General features: G+C 33.6%; 1 protein-coding gene across 1 annotated transcript in view; it reads left to right on the forward strand.

Moving 5' to 3' along the window:
* LOC108911887 (tyrosine-protein phosphatase 10D) overlaps positions 1 to 16336 on the forward strand; it is a 31621-nt gene extending 15285 nt beyond the window's left edge. Inside the window, exons 6-18 of the mRNA XM_018716962.1 lie at positions 885 to 1418; positions 3521 to 3790; positions 3853 to 4134; positions 4187 to 4465; positions 4521 to 4930; positions 7457 to 7723; positions 7799 to 8105; positions 13132 to 13366; positions 13609 to 13795; positions 13859 to 14116; positions 15107 to 15255; positions 15312 to 15547; positions 15611 to 16336. Of these exons, the coding sequence (XP_018572478.1) occupies positions 885 to 1418; positions 3521 to 3790; positions 3853 to 4134; positions 4187 to 4465; positions 4521 to 4930; positions 7457 to 7723; positions 7799 to 8105; positions 13132 to 13366; positions 13609 to 13795; positions 13859 to 14116; positions 15107 to 15255; positions 15312 to 15547; positions 15611 to 15642 (3446 nt within the window). The 3' untranslated portion in view covers positions 15643 to 16336. The remainder of the gene's footprint in view (positions 1 to 884; positions 1419 to 3520; positions 3791 to 3852; positions 4135 to 4186; positions 4466 to 4520; positions 4931 to 7456; positions 7724 to 7798; positions 8106 to 13131; positions 13367 to 13608; positions 13796 to 13858; positions 14117 to 15106; positions 15256 to 15311; positions 15548 to 15610) is intronic.
* The last annotated feature ends 5788 nt before the right edge of the window (positions 16337 to 22124 follow it).

Below are 22124 nucleotides of genomic sequence, written 5' to 3' on the forward strand. Positions count from 1 at the left end.
AGAAATCATTACCTCAACTTATACTGATGTGCCTACTCTAAAAAAATATGTAAGTAGTCCAAATGTACCACTATTGAAAAATTTTAAAATTATGGACTATTTTTCATTTTGATGATTAATACGCCACTTTCCACAGTATATCTATCTACTTAAGTGCTTATTTGGTATTGACAAAAAAAAAATGTTTTTCTTAAATTATAATAAAAAATTTATAACATCCATTGGTAGCACCTCGTAAATAAAAACCAGTTATAATTAAAGTTAAAAAAATTCCATTAAATAATTAGAGAAATTCCCGATATTTCCTGATCCATGAAATTGCCTGATAATTCCAGGTTTTCTCAGTTTTCCAGATTTTAGTATACATTTTGTAGTGTTTAAACGAAAATAAGCATGTTAAATGATTATTTCCAAATGTATTAATTGTTTTTGAAGTGTTTAATATTATTTCTAAATTTGTAAGACGTTTTTGAAGTGTAAGGTAATTCTTTACTAAGATATTAAGAGTAAATAAGAAATAATTAATAATTACCAAAGAAATATGTCCAAATAGTACCAATAAAAAAAAACATGTTTCCGACATAATGAAATCATTAAATAATATTTTGTTTCCAACTATGTATTACATCTATGGACAAAAATCATCACCTAATTAATTATCCACAATAATTTGTCTAAACCATTTCTGCAGTAAAAGAATAAGAGTTAGTAATTAAATAAAATGTAATTTATATTTTAATTTCAATAACTGCTAAAACTGATAAGTAAACTAATAGGAGGTAAGTTATTTTAAAAATATTTTTTCTGCAATACTGCTGTACCAACATTTTAAACATTGTAGAACTATGAAACTTCAGCACATAAAGTAATATTTTATATTTCAGAGCCATTAGGTGTTGAAAATTTAGTCTCTGAATATGACGAAAGTAGTGGGGCCATATCCATTTCCTGGACTCCAAATCCAACAAGTACACAGGAAAGTTATTTAGTTTCGTATCACGAGGTAGAAAGTACTATTGGTGACAGCAACACCATCCCAACAAATAAAAGCAAAATAACTCTCGAGGCCTTATTACCAGGAAGAAATTACTCTGTAACAGTACAAGCCGTTTCCAAAGATCAGCTATCCGTAGAAAATATGATTTACGTGGCAACTAAACCAAGCGCACCAATTATTGAAGACTTAAAACCTATAATAGATGGATTAAATATAAGTTGGAAATCTGACGTAAATTCCAAACAAGATAAATACGAAGTTCAGTGGATAAGAAACGATACCGATGAGAAAAGTATCAGAACTACGTATGACTCTAAAATTATTTTGAAACATCTGTATCCAGGAGGAGGGTATCTTGTAAAAGTGTTTGCTATTTCACACGGACTTAAAAGTGAACCACACGAGTACTTTCAACCTGTCTGTAAGTTTATGGCTGCATTTTAATATTTATTTTTATAATACGTCGATCATATAGATGTCCCAATATTTTGTGTTCATGGAACTCCCACAGATTCTTCGGGGCAAGATAAGATGATTTAACTAAACTTACTTTTAGCCAAAGTTACTTCGTGTAGCCAAAGTCACTTCGTGTAGCCATTATAGGGCATAAAATTTAGAAAATACAAAAATTGCAAATAACCTTTTGATATAAATTAATTTAAATTTAGTATACTTTTACAATGTGAATGAATTTTGAGGGATTTGTTTGTAAATTCAAGGCTTTATTGTGAAAAATTGTGTACAATATTATTTTTCAAAATATTGTCCATCTCTAGCCACTACTTTCTCCCGTCTTTTTGACAGCATAGGGATTCCGTGTCAAAAAATAATTCATCTTTTGATCCACCAATCAATCCAATTTTTCTCGTATCTTCGTAAGTTTGGAAGTGCTGCTTAGCTAGACCATAGTTCCATGGATCGGAACAAGTAATAATCCAATGGAGCAATATCTGATGAATATAGGAGATGGGTAAAACATCGCATTTCTAAGTATTTTTTGACTTGATGAGAAACATGTCATGTTGAAAAATTACCTACTTTATCATGCCTTTGCTCAAATTGCACAGTTTTCCTTCAATGTACGGCTCAAAACACATCAATTGTGTTCGGTAAAGTTCAGCGATTGTTTCATTTGGTTGAAGGAGCTCATAGTACACAATACCAAACTGGTCCCACTAAATACAGAGCATGAGCTTCGAACCATGAAAATTCAGTCTTGCCGTTGATATTGATGCATGATCAGATAAAACACATGATTTTCTACACCTAGATTTACCATAGCTTCTTCATCTTTCATTGCCAGTGACGATAAGACAAAAAACCCTTTCTTTTTTGGTGTTGAAGCAATTGTTCACATGTGAAAAATCACCGTTCAACATCTCGTGGCTTCAATTCGTATGGTTCCCAATTTCCTTACTTTTCAATAATACTAAGGGCATTTAAACGTTTGGAAACGGTTGTACGATTAATATTCAACGATTCAGCAACTTCATCTTGCATTTGAAATGAATCTTGTTCGAGTAGTACTTCCAATTCCTCATCTTTAAACTTTTTCAGTAGACCAGAGCGTTCTTTGTCAACTGTATCGAAATCACCTCTTCTAAAATGTTGAAACCAATACTCACACGTTTTTATCGATGGAGTATGTTCACCATAAGTTTTCAACAGCACTCGATGACTCAGCAGCACTTTCAGTAACTGAAGTTGTTAAAATACACAGAACTCTTTTCCAGGTGACTACGATTTGAGTTTATTATATCAGAAAAGTTTTTTTCAATTTTTTTTTCGTAAATATTTTGTTTTCCTAACGGCCTTCATGTAATTAATTATTTTATTAGTCGTCACCATTGGCATCCAATTTTTGAATAAGAAAACAGTATTTCTATGTACCTTGTGTGCATTTTATTGGATGTCTTCCAATATAAAACAGATAATATATTTTTCGTAAATATTTTGTTTTCCTAACGGCCTTCATGTAATTAATTATTTTATTAGTCGTCACCATTGGCATCCAATTTTTGAATAAGAAAACAGTATTTCTATGTACCTTGTGTGCATTTTATTGGCTGTCTTCCAATATAAAACAGATAAGACTTCTTAATTTTTTTATACAACTGTGTAAAACAAAAAAAAAAAACAAGAAGTCCTGAAGATACCACGATTTATTATTGCGTGCAATTACATTCACACTAATCTACAGTATTCAACTGGTCAACTCTTCTATGTAAGCCTATAAACAACCACAAATATTTAAATCAAAGTGTTTCAGTGTTACTTAAAAAAAAAAAGAAAATTGTTTTGCCATTTTTGACGTCCTCTAGTGGTTAGACCAATCAACTTTGGATAGAAATAAGTTTAGAAAAATTGTGTCATTTTCATCACAAAAATCTCTGGGAGCTCTATGTTCATGAAATTTTGGGACACCCTGTACGTATTGAAAAAAGTTTTAAGAAGAACAAGAAAGGAGAAAAATTGATTAACACTATTTTTAGAAGTAATAGTTATATAACTACATATTTTTAGTTCCAAGACCTACAACAAATATGTCAATAGAAAAAACCACCACAAACTCTGTGATCGTGCAATGGGCAGCTCCCGCCGATTCATTAATCTCCGAATATGCGATTCGATATAGAACAGACACAATAAATCAGTGGATAAAATTACCTCCCGTTCAAAATACTGAGGCAGAAGTAACAGACATGACACCAGGAGAAAGATACACAATTCAGGTTAATACCGTGAGTTACGGTTTAGAAAGCAACGAACCGCAACAGTTAAACCACACAGTTCGTAAGTAAAACCGTGCGATTAGAATTTGGAACCTTAAAATTTAAAACTTTTTTTTTTACCAGGACCAAATCCTGTTTCGAATATCGCACCTCTGGTGGACTCCAATAACGTAACCTTAGAATGGCCAAGACCTGACGGACGAGTCGAGACCTACATTGTAAAATGGGAAGAGTCATCGAATCCCACGAAATTAAACTCTAGAAATGTCAGTCAAAGTCAAAATGATACAGGACCGATAAGAATATTAGTGGGGGAATTAATTCCAGGTGTTGAGTATAAATTTTACATACAAGCTGTTTCTTATGATTTAGAGAGTGACATAACAACACTAAAGACAAGAACAAGTAAGTAGATAAATAATAAAACTGTTTTAGTCTGACGATTAATTGTTTTCAGTGCCTTTAATACAATCTGAAGTAGTGGTAGTAAATAATCAGCAGTCTACAGATTCTATCAGTCTACGATACACGCCAACCCCACAGGTTTCGTCAAAATTTGATTTTTATAAGTTCTCCCTTTCCGAATCAAACATTCCCGATCAACAAAAAGCTGCGAATGATTCAGATAGATTAGTTACCTTTACGGGGCTCGTACCAGGTAGATTATATAATATTACCGTGTGGACCATCTCAAAGGACGTTCTCAGTCAACCTTTACAAAGACAGGATAGATTATGTAAGCGGACTGTATCGTAACAGAAATATTCGTCATTAACAAATTATTTTTGTAGATCCAGAACCTATAACCGGTATCAATGCAACCCATATATCGGACACTGAAATAACGTTGGCATGGGCATCGCCTCGCGGCGAGTACAATGCCTTTGAAGTGCAATATCTAACTTCCGAAAACGTGTTTATTCAAAATTTAACGTTACAAAACTCGATTACAATAAATGACCTGAAGCCTCATAGAAATTATACTTTCACTGTGATAGTACGGAGTGGTACAGAATCTAGCATTTTAAGGAGATCTCTACCGGTATCTGCGATATTTACAACAAAGGAGTCCATACCTGGAAAAGTCGAGAAGTTTGAACCTATTGATATTCAGCCTAGTGATATACTTTTTGAGTGGTCGTTGCCAACTGCGGAACAAAATGGAGTCATTAGAAAATTTACTATTACTTACGAACAAGAGGTAAGCAAAATGTAAGCATATCGGAAATTTTATGTGTTTTATTTATTTTCCTACGTATAAATTGTACAAAATATTGTTTTTCTTATAAACCAATTAATACAGTGTGTTTGAAAAAAATACTGAAAAGTATTCTGGATAAATCTAAACCAAATTAGAGCAAATAGTTGTTTTGCTTCGTAGAAATCATGGTCCTTCAAAAAAACAGTTTTTATTTCATTTACAATGACTTTTTTAAATACTTAAATGACATTAGTATACAATGATTTTTGGGGAGGTGAAATTGTACATATTATTTTTTTACCTAAAATATGAGGGTTGTTAACAATACCAAAAAGTCTTGTTTTTTTTTGCAGATATCTTGCGAAAGGTTACTTCAATTACCGTAAAAAACATTCTTGTCGCATATCGTTAAAATACATTGTTTCAAAGGAAAATGGATTTGAATTTTCTACAGCAATTATCAGTTGTAGAAAAGTATTATTTAGGCCAGGAAATATAGAGTTGGACGCGACTTTTTGTTTCAGCAAACTGAATTTATCACTGTAGACGCTAAATATTATGTACAATAACATATTAATGTACACAGTCATGAAAATGGGGGGAAGATTGTTTACAGGGTGGTTAATTCTATAATTTTTACGTAAATTCACGTTTTCTGCTTATAACTTTTTTCCATTTATTTCCACGAGAAAACAGTAAAGTACTTTTTTTTTCGTCTTCAAAAGACCTACAAAAGTAGCCCTCGAGCATCAAAAAATTAGATCAAAAGTTATAAACAGAAGAAGTTTATTTATACTTTTGAATTAAACATTTATAAACTGCGTTTTGGCATCGCATCCTATCATTCCTTATCACTGTTTAATAACTCGCACGAAATCTGGAATCGGTAAGTTGAATAGTTTACAAGTTATGGCCTTATAAACAAATTAACTAATTATTAGTCTGGACGATCCCGAGCATCTTCCACAATCGCACTGATTTTTTTCATGGTAGATTTCATAATAATACATTGAAATCTATTGTCAAAATTCATTGAAAAACAACGGAGTTACAGACTGTCAAATATATTATTTTCTAGTAAATTTCGCTTTTTTAATGGCAGGACTATGAATATTATCGTCATTTTCTTCGGACTCGCTGTCGTTCGCTTCTCCCACCCTCCCACCGCGCCACGATTCGCTGAAAAATTAAGCGACCCACTGACTTTTAACAATATGCACTTAACAAACTTCCACAAATAAAATATTTTTATCTGCGAAAGTACTCGTGTTGCCGGTTATGACACTATTTTTTTTTGCCGCTACCAACCTAATTTGTTTAACAATAGGCCGTCAACTTTGACAGTCTGTAACTCCGTTGTATTTCAACGAATCTTGACGATCTTTTTTTTAACTTAAAGCTCTTTTCATAAGCTTTCCGGAATATGTAATAATATATAACTATATCACGCGCGTCGTATATTTCCTTTTTCCAACCGACTAAAAAATTTAATAATGTGGAAATAAACGGAAAAAAGTTATAAGCGAAAAACGTGAATTTACGTAAAAATTATACAATTAACCACCCTGTAAACAGTCTTCCCCCCATTTTTATGACTGTGGAAACTAATATGTTATTGTGCATAATATTTAGCATCTACAGTGATAAATTCAGCTTGCCGAAAAACAAAAGTCGCGAAGTGGTCATTTCCCAGCTCTTTTTCCTGGCCTATATTATTCAATTAAATTTCACCCACTCTTTCACTAGATTAGTAACTGTGTTAAACTTTGTTATGATTCAGATAAACCCTTTATTCAAAAGTGCAGTACTTACGGAAATATAGTCCTTTAAATATTTTACAACATAGGGTGTCCCAAAAATAGTTAACAGACACATAGGAGTAGAAAGAAGGAGGAATTCTGGGACGAAAAGTCCTTTGGTGTTTTTTTTATCTGACACACTCTTAATTAATTAGACATTAAATAAGGTTTTATTCAGTATTTTCGATAATCGAAGGAAATTGGAGGACACCATCATTGTCAGATGGAGCAGTTTTTCATTTGCAAAAGATATGTGTAAAAGTCATTTATACACGTAAAATACCAATTAAAACCACATTCTTTGAAAATTTTGATAACTAGACGCTTGTTCAATATTTGCCAAAGTAACTAATTCTAATTTATAAATCAGTAATTACGTTTTGTGTAATTAAAAAGTTGGAAAACACCCCATTGTCGGGTTACTTGCTACATCGTTGGTTTAAAGTTCTACATGTTTTGAGAGGCATATTGATCTCTTATTCAGTTTTGAAACTGAAAAAGTTTAAATCAGTGACATGACTCTTCGTTAAAATATCTTAAAAAGCGCTAGTTACCTAAAAATAAAACTAAACAAATTTTGTTTGATGGCATGCTAACTTTATAAGGAAGCAAAATTGTAATTGTAATTGTAAGTTATTAATAAATATGTATACATGTAATGAAAAATAAATGTACTTATTTCATCGATTATACATAAACTGTATCTGTATTGTTAAAAATATTTTAGGGCTCACATCATACGTCATCTAAAGACTTTGATGCTCACGAGTTTAGGGGAATTATAAGGCAGTTGGTACCAGGCAGAACATACATTTTTAAGATACAGGCGGAAACGAGAGTAGGATTCGGGCCAGAAACGACGTGGAAACAAAAAATGCCTATCCTACCTCCACCAAAGCCTAGCATGCAGGTCGTCCCGACTGAGGTTTGCAAGAGCTCCACCACCATACAAATTCGATTTAGAAAAAATTACTTTAGCGAAGCTAACGGACCTGTAAGTGATTTCCTTATGTTCTCCGTTATGAATTCTGTATCCTCTACATCTATGAAATATATGTCTTTCTCTTAGGTGATATCCTATGCGATTATTGTTGCTGAGGACGATTCGAAAAATGCCTCCGGCTTGGAAATGCCAAGTTGGCGTGACGTACAGGCATATTCAGTTTGGCCGCCTTACCAGGTCATGGACCCTTATTATCCCTTCTTCAATAGTTCTGTGGAGGACTTTACGATAGGAGGGGACTCGTGTGATATTAGACAAGTCGGCTATTGCAATGGTCCACTAAAATCAGGCTCCATCTATAGGGTTAAGATCAGAGCGTTCACTGCACCAGATAAATTTACAGATACGAGTTACAGTTTTCCCATTCAAACAGGTAAATAAAATGATTGATGTAATTTTATAGAGATATAAGTTTTGTGTAAACCTTAATTTTACGTAAACGGGGTTTAATTTTGTGGTTAGTCAAAGGTATTGGAGTAGAGGGTGTGGTGTATTTGTTCGTAATTATAATAACAATTTATGTAGTTTTGTTTTAATTGTTTTTAACTAATTGTAATAAATTGGTAGAGTAAGCGTAATATTTATTTAATCATCATAATAATCTCGTGTTCTATTTTATTTTATAACCGAATGTCTATGTCTAATCACTTCACGCATGTATCTAAAAAATTAAAAAAATTTTTCATGACGTCATTTGTAGAGCATTCTTAAGGATTTTTTAAAATAATATCGCAGTGGCTAATACAAATTTTCCATTATTTTAAACCTCGTATTGAATCTGATTACCTAAATCCTGTCAAATAAAAAAAATTGATGTATTTGCCTGTCACGTGTGAGAAGAATAAACTTTACTAGAACTGATTGCAAGCCTTCTTTTTATTCCTTTAAGGTTAACATGTAGCCAGTGTAGCTGTAAACACACAAAATAACTTTTAATATGTCACAAATATATTGTACAGTGTGCTTGCTCTAAGAAAATGAAGTGTTCGCATAAATATACAGGGTGTTCCTTAATGATATGTGAATATTTAAGACTTTTAAGACTTTGATATTTTTAAAGAAAAAAATGGTACGCCAATGGTTTTTTTTTCAAATAAAATTATTTTTGAAATCCCTCTTCAATTCGAAAAATAAGAGCTCTCTTGAGTTTTTGTCCTGCAATGCGCCGTTTCTAAGTAAAAAATAAAAACCCGTTGTATATAATTAAAGTAAATATTGAAGAATACAATTTTTCAATAAACCTAGTTGGCCTGGAATGTGTCACTTGCATTTCTGACATTTTGAAGTCGAGCGGTTTCAAAAATATTAATTAATTTCCTTCTTTTTCCTAAAATTTTAACACCCCGTATTTTTGCAATGGAACATTTTTGGACCATAGTTTATAAAGCAAACTATCATCAATTTTCCAAGTAGAATCATCCTTTAAATATTTGCATATCATTAAGGAACACCCTGTATATGTTTTGTCACAGAATATTACTCTGCAATAAAAATTAATGTGAACTCTGTAAGCAATTTTGCTAATAGCTCCATACAGGGTGTAACTTTGAGTCGAGGTCATATTTATACAGAGGATTCCTTTGACCTTTAGAAACACGTGTCAGTAGTTTATTTTTTTGCCCGAAGTTTTGTCATGAAAACTTAATTTTTTTTAACCTTTTTTTTTAGTATTTTTGTACCCCGCCGCTGGACAAGCTAGTGTACCTCAAATAACGGTGCGCTTTAGTCACAACGCATGCACAAATGGGAACATTGCGTATTGGCGTTTAAAGTTCTCATAAATGTGTAACCTGCCACTTTTAACTTTTCTGTTTAAACATAACTTCTAATGGTCGACACTGGACAAGGAATAAAATGGCTAGCTATTGCGGGTCTCTCAGTTCTTACATACACTTGAGCCCAGTACTTTTAGTCTCGGTTAAGCCTTGGTTAAGTAATCACATGATTAGACTGTACATATACTGATTTATTTTATAATAGTCTATTCACAGTCTAATTGCCTGATTAGTTTATCAAGTCTTAACCGAGACTCAATATACCTTAATGCCGGGTCCACATCAAACCGACAAAGGAGAAATAATTCTGCAACAAATTTGCAACATTTCAGCGATTTTTTTGTCGGCTCTGTTTTGTCGCCGGATTCCCGAACATTTTCGAGTCCCGTCATTTGTCGGTAAATATGAAAGGGTTTCTGTTTTGTTTGCTTTATCAGGAACTGTGTCGATTCAGTGTGGACGGAGAAACAAAACTAAAAGTATCATTCGGGTGTGCTCATTTGTTGAATATAATTACTGTGAAAGGATGTTGGAAAAAACGAAGTGGACAGTGGATAACACTTGTAAATTAATAGAGACGTATCGAGAAACCCCATTGTTATGGGACCCAACAAATAGTGACTATAAAAATCGTTTAATTCTAACAAACTTTCAAAATCTTCGTTTGACATTCGTAAAAAATTGGTAGAACTAGAACGTATCTCGCCTGATAAACCAATGTCGTCTTCACGGATATCTGTAATTAAATTTCCGACTCCGTAACTCGTTCGTTTTCGCAAAGTGGGTCTCACCCAAAAACGTCTTCTTTTCTGCTTCAAATTTAACCAAATATATAATAATAACCAGCCAGTAACACGAAATCGTTGTCTTCTTCAGCATTACGAAAACGGTAACGAAACATGCTTCTAGTGAGGACTGCAATGACAAAACTGAAACATGAAATGATTGTTGCTGTTTTGTTTTGAATAAATGGTCTGCAGTGTGGACTTTGTTTCGGAACTGTTTTGTTGCCTAAATGTTTTGTTTTTATTTTGTTTTCTGTTTTCGTTTTGTCAGTTTAATGTGGACTCTGCTTAATATACCACATTTGTCATCGCTTCACTCTGAATAATAGTCACTACTTAGACGACCCGTAGACCTGACTACAGGTTAGCCAAAGCAACCTGTTGATGACTTCCAGCGATGAAAAACATTCAAATTCACAGTTAGATGTACTGATGTACTGTCTACAAATGCGGAACAACAACTGATCCCCCCTTCGCTTCGTCACCGTTAATCCGAACTATCTCCCCCACGTGCACTGTAGGTTGCCGGTTTACATCGTCCAGTGGCGGTTTACTCAAGAATTAAAGTGCATTTTAAAAAACTAATTATAGCTCGACTGTTTGTTTGATTAAAACAAAAAGAATTTCAGATTCGTATTCAGGGAAACCGTACTATTACCTCTAAAAAACTGACCCTCTCATAGTTACACCCTGTATTTAAATTATTATTTGATTAGTACAATTTTGTTCATAAATTCTACATAAATATGTTATGGCGTGTTATTACAGGATACTTCATTTTAAGAACACAATTGAAACAGTCTTTTACATCCTACTGTCTGCCAAATTCATTTCACGTTTATGTTTTTTTTTTTTTCAATTTCCAGGTAAATGATTTCATACAGAACAAAAAAATATATATTGGTCAGGACAAAACACCCCATTCTCGGAATGTGGAGATCGATAGGTATCAAACACTTGGTTACACTGAACACATGTACACATTAAATCCTTAAACTAATTAATACACACATCAAATTCTTTCACATCATTTTCTTGAGAGTACCGTGCCATTCTGATTCAGAATGGAACTTTTAATGTAGGTACATACTACAAAGTCACTTAAAACTGGTATTTTTACTGTACAGCTAAAACTTCTAACTCTGTCAGGATTTCCATTTAAAAAATGGGTCAGTGGAAGTCGCAAGTGATATATTTAAAACACTGTTTCATTTTACTGCTTAGTCAACCAATCTCGAAGTACAATGAACTACATAAAACACAATATAAATTACAGTTGTGATGACTCGGCAAAATTTATTTTATTTAGTTTTATTAAATTTCTTAAAAATGCAGAATATTTGCAAGTCACAAATGGCCTTTCCTACAATTTTAAATATTTGAAAAATATGTTTTTGAAAATCAAATTGAAAATAAGCATGCAGGTTTAAAATTAGTTTTTTTTGTTTGTACAGGATGTTACAAATTTGCTTCTCACTACAGGGATCTCAGAAACAGTAAGAGATACGAATCGGCTAAAATGGGGGCAAAGTTGCGTAATCAAGGGACCAACATTATGCCTCTAAAAAATCAAAACTAACATGATTAGTTTTCGGAATATTTGAAAAAAAAAAGGAATTTTGAAAAACCGTTTTTGTTTTATTTTAATTTATTAATTAATTTTGTTTGAGGTGATATTGAAAAAAGAACACTTTCTCATGGCAACTTTTTGCCCTCTATCGAATGGCATAATCAATTTTTATATTTCCAGGACCATAATCAGCTTAATTTTTTTAAATACAGACCTGGAAATTTTATAAAATTTTTTGCAAGCCTTCATGACCCCCAGTACTGTACTGCCTCAACCCGAACCAGATTCAGGAATTTTGTCTCGAAAAATTAATTTTCAATGTATTCGTTCCAAATTTATCTAAATTTTTTATTCAGATTTGCATGTTTATTGAATTATCGGAAAATTTTCTAAATGTTGTTAGACCCTGTAGTTATTTAAACTATTATCATCACACATTACAATAAAACATTATTAGAGTTTTAATCCTGTGCCTATACTTATTTCTAGGTTTCTCGAGTACTCAAAATTCAAACAAACTCCGATCTAATTTTTTGCAGCATATTCATACAAATATATCTGACATGCTCTTTCACAGTTGCGGCTACAGGTGTAAAAAATTCCGATCATATGGTTATCTTTATTTTCAACATTTGCCGAAATGAAAATGTTTTTCAACATTTACTGTAATTTTTTAAACTATATTAAAATATTCATTTAGAGTTTTAGTTTATATTCATTTTTAAGAATAATTTGTCATTTAAAAATATGAAGTTGATGATGGTCCTGGAAAGACAAAACTTTGATCTGAAAATTGATTATGCCATTCGATAGAAGGCATAAAGTAGCCATGAGAATGTGTTGTTCTTTTTTCAATATCACCTCAAACAAGGCTGAAATGAACCAAAAAAGGATTTCCAAAATTTCGTTTTTTTTTCAAATATTTCGAAAACTAATCATGTCTGATTTTTTAGAGGCATATTCTTGGTCCACTGATTATGCAACTTTGCCCCAATTTCATTAGTTCATATAACGGAAACGATTTTCCGTTATCCCTATAATGAGAAGCGAATTTGTAACAGCCTGTATAGTACAAAAATTATTTTTGTCACTATACGCTTGTTTTCAAATGAATAACAGATTAATCTAAAATAAAAGACAAACAAAATGTTCAAATTGAAACACCTGTAGCCCAGCAGAACGCTTAGAAAACAATTGTATGGTTCTAATTTTTTTAATGATAAATTCATATTATTACATGACATTAATTCACTAAATAATTATTTGCAGATCAAGACAACACACCAATAATATTAGGAGTTATAATACCAGTAATATTAATAGCGATACTATTTATAACAGTTATATTCATAAGACGTAGAAGATCTGCTGGAAGAAAAGCAACAGAAGCTCGTAATAATGACAATATATCTCTACCAGATTCGGTAATTGAAACCAGCAGACCTGTGAGAATAGAGAATTTCTCTAATCATTATAGGATTATGTCCGCTGATTCTGATTTTAGGTAAAATACTCATAGATGCAATTGTTTTAAATTGAACTTTAAAAGATTTTCAAAAAAAATGTTTCTCGCATTTTTTTTAAATTAATTAAAATCTTGTAGAATAATTAATTGTTTGACGTTTCTTGTTTTAAATTTTTTGTGACCTCTTGTGAAAAGTAAAGAAACATTTTTTTGAAACTATGACATCTCTATCGCAAAAAAATATTTTCTGTACATTTTAAGTTTTCATTTTCGTGTTTTAGATTTAGCGAAGAGTTTGAAGAACTGAAACATGTAGGCAGGGACCAACCGTGTACTTTCGCCGATCTTCCTTGCAATAGGCCTAAAAATAGATTTACGAACATATTGCCTTACGATCACTCTCGATTTAAGTTACAACCAGTAGACGATGAAGAAGGTTCGGACTATATCAATGCAAATTATGTACCAGTACGTATATACGAGTATTAAATAAAAATATATGACGTTTCTTAAATATATCTTATATTTTAGGGTTACAATTCTCCAAGAGAATTCTTGGTGACTCAAGGCCCATTGCATTCTACAAGAGACGACTTTTGGAGGATGGTATGGGAGTCGAATTCAAGAGCTATAATTATGTTGACACGGTGCGTCGAAAAGGGAAGAGAGAAATGTGATCACTATTGGCCTTATGACACGATGCCCGCCTATTATGGTGATATTTCTGTACAAATTTTAAATGAATCTCGATACCCTGACTGGAATATAAGTGAATTCATGGTTTGTCGTGTAAGTGACAATTTTAGTTTCTATAAGCATTAGAGAGATTTTTTTTTCTTAATTTAACATATCAGGAGGATCGCTTTTCATATTTCGGGAATGGACGATCCTGGTGCTGCCATCTGGCAACCGACGTCCCTATGGTTTTGTCGGTATATTTACTCAGAGTGTATTGATGTACAGGAACTATTTGTGTAATTTATAGTGACTTGAAAAATTCATCTCGGCCAAAAAATGGATGATTATTTTTTACAAATTTCGACGTGGATTATCTCAACAACAGTGCTTCGATTATTGTAATATAAGCATGGAAACCATCCCCTAAAAATCATTGTGGATAATTTCATGCCTATATACGATGCACACACAGATTGTACGATATTTTCTATTATTATGCAAATTTTAAGAATTAATTTTATTCCTACCCTGGAAAATCTGGAAATTTTTAGTTGCATTAGCAATATTACCGAAAAACTGACGTTCGTGAGAAGGATTTTTTTGGAGATATCCCCAGATTCGACACCTCGCTTCAACCCCTGCCTTCGTCTCACTTGCTAATTCAGACCTGGTCGGTTTGACACTTAGGCCGTCAGCCCGCTGCAAAAAAACCGTATGATTTCTCCACATATACCCTTCAAGGTATCGTTAATTATGCGCATGCTAACCAATGAACAAGTGCAATTAGCCGGTAACCGTAGAACATGCACCGATAAAGGTAATTGTTAATGGAAAAAAAAAACGTGTTTTACAATGGTTATCGTGGAACCCATTCTAAAAAAACTGTTTTAAAGAGAGCAAATTTTTAGGATTCTCAAAACGACTTGAATAAGTTAAGTTTGATTAGTTGACATTGGTTTTAATAAAAGGTGTTAATTAAAAGCCGATATGAACAGATTCCTTGAGTTTATGACTTTATTGAGGTTTCCGATCAAAATGAACTATTTTTGAATCTTTACTTTCAAGTTCAAGTTACGTTAATAACTCATTTCATTTTTTTAGGGTGAACAGCAGCGGGTCGTGCGTCACTTCCATTTCACGACATGGCCCGATTTTGGAGTGCCTAATCCTCCTCATACGTTGGTTAGGTTTGTAAGGGCATTTAGGGAACGGGTGCCTCCCGATCAAAGACCCATTGTGGTTCATTGCAGGTTTGTTTATTTTTTATAGAAAAAGGAAAAGTTAGGAAAATACGGGTATTTTTTAGCGCTGGCGTTGGTAGATCTGGTACGTTTATATGTTTGGATAGAATATTGCAGCAAATATTAGTGTGCGACTACGTCGACATCTTTGGAATAGTTTATGCCATGAGAAAAGAACGTGTGTGGATGGTGCAAACCGAACAACAGTACATATGTATTCATCAGTGCCTTTTAGCAGTTTTAGAAGGAAAAGATCTTTCTGGTTCCTCAAGGGAAATACACGAAAACCAAGGATTTGAAGGTTAAATTTTTGTTTTATATTTCTAGAGTTGATATACTATTTTTTTATGTGGTTTATTTTCAGATGACGAAGGAATTGCTGAATCGGGAATGTAGTAGGTTAATACTCGAATTATACTGACTTGGTTTGGAGGGAAATTGTGGAGAATCTCATATTTGTTGATCAAACAAAATTTTTATATAATTTTATATATTTTATATATATTTTACTGTAATTACGTTGCTCAATACGTATGTCAAGAAGACAGGCTGGCGACTGTCCGTTAACCGTTAAAATGGAATTTTACAAGACGTTTACATTTAGTTACATCTACTCAGCAAGGAAATCATGAGATTATGAGTTATATGATATTAACGAGTGGCATTTAGTAAGTTGTTACCTATATTTTTTATAAATGTATTTATATATAGTCATTGATGGTTGTTAAAATTTTACTTAAATGTCCCTTTTGCGACAGCTAATTTTATTTTACAAATTTGATTAATTTTAGTGGTATGTGTACAGTTTTATAGATACGCACATTTAATAATGATTAAATTATTATTATACATATTCCACCAGCTATATACAATATGGCCAAATTAAAATGACAATTTTTTTTAGTACCGCAAATTTTATTTTAGGGTGTAAGATTTTAAGTATCAGTATCATTAAAAATAATTTGTTGACATAAAATTATTCTGTGATAGATTTTTTGATTAGAAAAATATTTTATGAATTTACTTAACTTTCTAACCAGTAATTATGTTTATGTACTTAATTTTACCTGAAATAAACAATTTATATTTTTACTTGTCTATCATTCAAACATAGCTACTGGTTCCCACGAGTTTCAGGTTTCCCCCCACCCTCGAAATAAATAAATAAAAATATACAGGGTGTTTCATTTAAATTAACAAAGTTAACATCTGCAGTCATTTTGTTTGGACTTCATTTGTTCTTCTACTATCATTTTTGAAAACTTCATAAAAAATCGTGCAACTTTTCACATTTTTTTATAGCTCTTAAAACAAAAAAGTTAAAGGGGGTCAAAATATAGTGAATCACCCACATCCCACAACACAAAATATGACTACATATCTCAAGATTTTTTAAACAACTATTTTCAATAACCCTTCATAGAATGTATTGCTATGCAGCGTGCGCATGGCCTATGTCTATCTATAAAAAGTGGCTCTGGCTGCGATCAAATTAGTCAGCAGCTGTGCTCGAGTCAAGTCTCGAGTTGCAGTTGCAGCAACTCTAATATTGTGTTTTCTTTTATTTCATTCTCACTTGGCACCTACTACAGTGAATAAAATAAGATTTGATATTCAGAAGTTTGGCTTTAGCACTTTCTAGTACAGTCTTTCCCAATGTCAGTTGAACATGCAAAAAAATGCCTGGCAATAAAATTTAATGACTCATAGGCATCCCTAAAAGTTTTCTGCTAAAAGTAAAAAATTATAATAATTTGTATATAATGTGTAGATTTTCTATTATATGTTCATTTGGCCAACAATATATTTTAATTATTTATGTCCTCAAACAATTTTATTATGTTGATGGTAAATTTCGTTTTGTTATTCGGCATTAATGGCCTTAAACATTGAAGAGCAGCACAGTATGGCGACTTCACTGGCTTCAACGGTTGGGATTGTAACAAGAATTTCTTAATTTTGTTCAAACAGTGTAACATGGAGGGCTCAGAAGTCAATCAGTGTATGTCGCTGAATATAGAAAAGGAGAAAATTGGCTACTTGTAACTAGAATAAAGATACTAATAATTATTTTTATTGAGATATAACATTTCAAACATTTCAACTTTTAAGAAGAATCCTTCAATACGTAAATCAATTTCCAGAGAAAAGTGACTTACACTGTTGGCTTCTGAGCCCTCTATATACAGGGTGTTTGGAAAAGTTGGTACAAAACTTAAGGAGGTGAAAGTAGAGCCAAGAATAATAAAAAAAGTTCCTATAAACATTGGTCCTCTGGAGCACCGTTACTGAGATATATCAGAAATTTAATGAATTTCTTTTATTCCTTTGAATTATCAAGCAAATATATTTTAATGAATTAGACTTTTTTGAAGAAAAAATGTCAGCAGACGCTCTTCTTACACTTGCAGTAGGATTACGTTAAAAAAATTCTAAAATTACTTCGTCTAAATCATGCCTACGCCTCTGGACGGCCAAATTTACGATATCTTGGAGTTAGGGCTCCTGATTCCATCGTTGTTGCAGGAATTTTCCCAAATAATCTTGCAGAAGGTTGCCTTCTATCAGGGAAACGTTGCCGACATTTTGAACTGCCAGACTATTTCCGTTACAGAAACCATAAATAAAATGCATATCAGCATATTCACTGTTAGTAAAAGCATAATAGTTCTTGGATGTAAAAAAATCGAATGAAATGCAAAGTCAAGCACAAAGATCACAACTAAGAAACGTAAGAATTTAAATGATAGCACGAGAAAGTGACAATCATTAGTATCATTACAACTAAATTGTCACCATGAAAGGTGCTTACTATGTGAAAATGTTAAAAAAAACGTTACTGTTCTGAGCCACACATTATTTAAAAAATAATTATTTCTGACTAAACTACGCAGAATTCGAAAAAAGAAAGTAGGGACATTTTTCCTTCAAAAAAGTCTAATTCATTAAAAAATAATATTATTTGCTTGATAATTCAAAGGAATAAAAAAAATACTTAAATTTTTGTTAAGGGTAGTTGGAAAACTATTCTTATTAATAACCAATTTTGATGAAACTTATGATAGTTAAAGGCCTTTATGGTATGATTACCATACCTTACAATTTTCATTCCATTATGTTAATCAGAAAGAAAGTTATTCTAAAAAATATCCAAATGATGAGACCCCTTTGGAGGGCCATATCTCAGTAACGGTGTTCCAGAGGACCAATGTTTATAGGAACTTTTTTTTACTATTTTTAGCTCTACTTTCACCTCCTTAAATTTTGTACCAACTTTTCCAATCACCCTGTATAAAAATGCATCCAATGGTACGTGACGATTCGGATGAACTATCACAGCTGGATAATCAAGTTATAAATCGTGAACTGCACTTAAACTAGTGTCTGCCACCACTGAACAGCTTCCACACTAATTTATATATGCACATTTATCAGTGTTGCCATTTATTACCTTTTTAAACCAACCACATTAAAGTAACTTAGTGGCAGAAAGCAAAATGTAATGAAAAATAATTTTGTAAAAACAAATTACTTTTGCATGACCTTATGACATGTTTTCCTTTGTTCATTACAAAAATAAAGAAGCCAATATTGTTATAGATTACACAGCCACACAAAAAAAATTGAAATTATTTTCTCCGATATCTGAGGAGGTGCACTATATGTTTTTGGGGTTGCTGAATCCGAATCCGGGGTCTGTTTAACCCCATCACGTCAGGGTCAAGGGCATCTGAAGGTCAAATTGCGGAATGACTATTAAAAAATCTGGAAAAATTTATATTTATGTTTTCGGGGTCGCTAAATCTGAATCTGGGGTTCTCTTGACCTTGAAGTGTCAGAATCAAGGTCAAATAAAGGTCAAAACCCTAAAATTTGATGATATGATATTTTTGACCCCGGATTCCGAAAGAGCAGAAAATTTTACATCCGAATACGTATTTACCACAAACATAACAGAAATGATATGGGGTTTTTGGGTTGTCATGCTCATGTCTATGGGTTCTACTACTTGTAGCTTTATACTCTGGTGAGGCCAAGGTAGCCACCTCAACAGAGCCGCGGTCACTGGATGACGACGCCTGCGGGCCCGCTTTCCCACCCTGACCAGCCGCCGATACTGGGGTTCCATCCCCCTGCATCGTAAATTTCTCCGTTGTGTTTGCCATGACGGCATACGCGTCCTGTTCCAGGGACTTTGCCGGATAGCGGGACAACTCCGTTGCCCGCCGTCACCACGGGGAGGTGCCCTGGATGCAAACACACGGATGAAATTTTTCACTCTTTCAGAATCCGGAGTAAGAAAATATTATATCGTTATATTACGACGTGATTGGCTCAAATGAATACCAGAATCGTGATCAACGACCCGAAAAATATCAACTCATCAAAGACCCAAGATCTCAATTTACAGCCAAAAGCTGGAAAATGGATTTGATTTTGGATGACCATCACGTGACCTACAAAGGTCTGTTCTAAAAAAAAAGTCAATACATATTCGGACGTAAAATTTTCTGCTCTTCAAGAATCCGGGGTCAAAATGATCATATCATCAAATTTTAGGGTTTTGACCTTTATTTGACCTTGATTCTGACACTTCAAGGTCAAGAGAACCCCAGATTCAGATTTAGCGACCCCGAAAACATATATATAAATTTTTCCAGATTTTTTAATAGTCATTCCGCAATTTGACCTTCAGATGCCCTTGACCCTGACGTGATGGGGTTAAACGGACCCCGGATTCGGATTCAGCAACCCCAAAAACATTAAGTGCACCTCCTCAGATATCGGAGAAAATAATTTCAATTTTTTTTGTGGGGCTGTGTTATCATCGTATCTAGGATCAATATATATTAATATACACTTTAAATTACCTATTTATAAGATTATAAATTTTAAGCTTAGTACATAACACTTTTTTACAAAATGTCCATATGGCCCGCCGTCTCACAATTGTTCCTCGCAGTCACTTTTCGTTACTATTTATAAGGAGCTATTGACTTCGACAGACGAGTAATTCTCGTGTCGAACTTCCCTCGTCTTGGTCCTCCAGAGGGAATCTCAAGAACGGGGTATCGTCACTACTCATAGTGCGATCAAATGGAACCGTGTATATAAATTACTTGAAGCCATGAAATTTGTAGTAGGTTTTCTTGAGGTTATATTCACAACAAGGTAAGTGTATGCATGACCAATGTAGTCGAGATTGAGGTAGGTTCGGTCTGGTGCGGCAGGCTCAGCTACGCTGTAGGTAAGTACACAAAACACAGAAGACTGATAATACTAAAAGCACAGCATATGAAACAATATTTGCTGTGCTAAAAGTTTGTTCGCAGGTACACTCGTCAGGCTCTGCATCAACTGAAGAATGCTGTAAGAGATATTCGCGGTTCGCGGTTCACTAGGTGCAAGTTTCTATGGACTCTAAACACTCAAGGTTAAAGCAATTTTGTTCAGAATGTTCTTAGCAAAATTGAAGTTAATAAGTTTGTTTATTTCAGTTTCGTCTGAAGAGTTCAAGTTACGCCAACACTAGATAAGTACTGTAGTTTGTTAACAATCAAGAAAAGTCTAAAGTTCACTTAACAAGAGTTCTAGTCTGAATTCACTATATGTTCATTTCGGCAGATACACAAAACTCACTTACCGGGAGTTGCTTATACTCTGCTCGACAGCATCTATGCTGGGACAGCGCTTCTCTAGTCCAGGGATCGTCGTCGACCAAACACTTAGTTTTATAAACTTAGATTTTTTTTTCAGCAAATTCTTTTCTACAAAGGGTCTCATACCCCCTGTATAGTAAATTTGAGTTTATAGTCACTTCAGGTTTAGAGATAAAATTAAACACGAAAGTAATCAATATAGTATGTATTGCAGAACGGACACAAACTTTGAAAAACTTGTCTGATTCCTCGACACACCACCTTAAGAGAGTAAACGTAGTCAGGGTTTTGAGAAGCTCGACTACGACTCAAAAACTACCTGGACTGATTTAGGAAAGCTCGGCTAACCGTAAATAACGCAGTCGAATTCTTTTTATAAAGGCAGGTAAGTGTGAAGAACGTACGACACGCATGTAACCTCTGGCTCGACACGGTAACAAGTGCTACTGAAGCGTTGAAAGAGCCCTTATTTATATTTCAGGTGGACGTTGGGAGCTATTCGCGACTTGAAACTTTGGATCGCTGTAGCTCCGTTATTTCTGAATGATATTTGATGAAATCTACATGGGTCGATGTGTTACGTTCTCCCCTATATTTTTAGTTAGAATAAATGTTTCCGTAGGACCCGCAGTTTTTTTAAAAAAGCCGAAAAACCTACGACACTATCTTGAAGATTCTGAGGCACAATCTGTCGATGTGAAATCCTCACTATCATCAAAAGTTGATGGGCTATGGAGGTTATGGTCTACATGGATGTGTTCTCTCATTTTATGTAATTCTTTTCATAGCATGTCCCTCTGTTCTTCGATCTGCTTTACTTTACTTAAAGGGGTCGTGAATTGTGAACTGAGGGAGGTTGCTAAATAAATGTCTGACCAAATTTACTGGTAATACTGGTATAGTCAATTGGCTGAAGTCACTTCCTCAACAGGTTGCTGGCTTGTACATACTGCACGTTTGCCGCCTTTTGCGGTAATGGCTTCGTAGTCTGTTATGTTCAGTTACTGGTTTATTGTTGCTAGAATTCGTTTGGATAGTTCCCAACTTGTCAAAGTGTCTACGCCATGTCGGCGATATGTTGGAAATGCTCCCGGAGAATGCGCACCATATCGGTTACTAACCCGTCCTTGTCCTCTACGGCTTGTTTCACCAAAGCATCCTTCCTCCTGATTAGCATGAATGATGATGAGTGGTGCGAGCTGTAGTGCGAACCGATGG

Source organism: Anoplophora glabripennis, unplaced genomic scaffold, assembly GCF_000390285.2.
Source record: "Anoplophora glabripennis isolate ALB-LARVAE unplaced genomic scaffold, Agla_2.0 scaffold539, whole genome shotgun sequence".
Classification (NCBI taxonomy): domain Eukaryota; kingdom Metazoa; phylum Arthropoda; class Insecta; order Coleoptera; family Cerambycidae; genus Anoplophora; species Anoplophora glabripennis.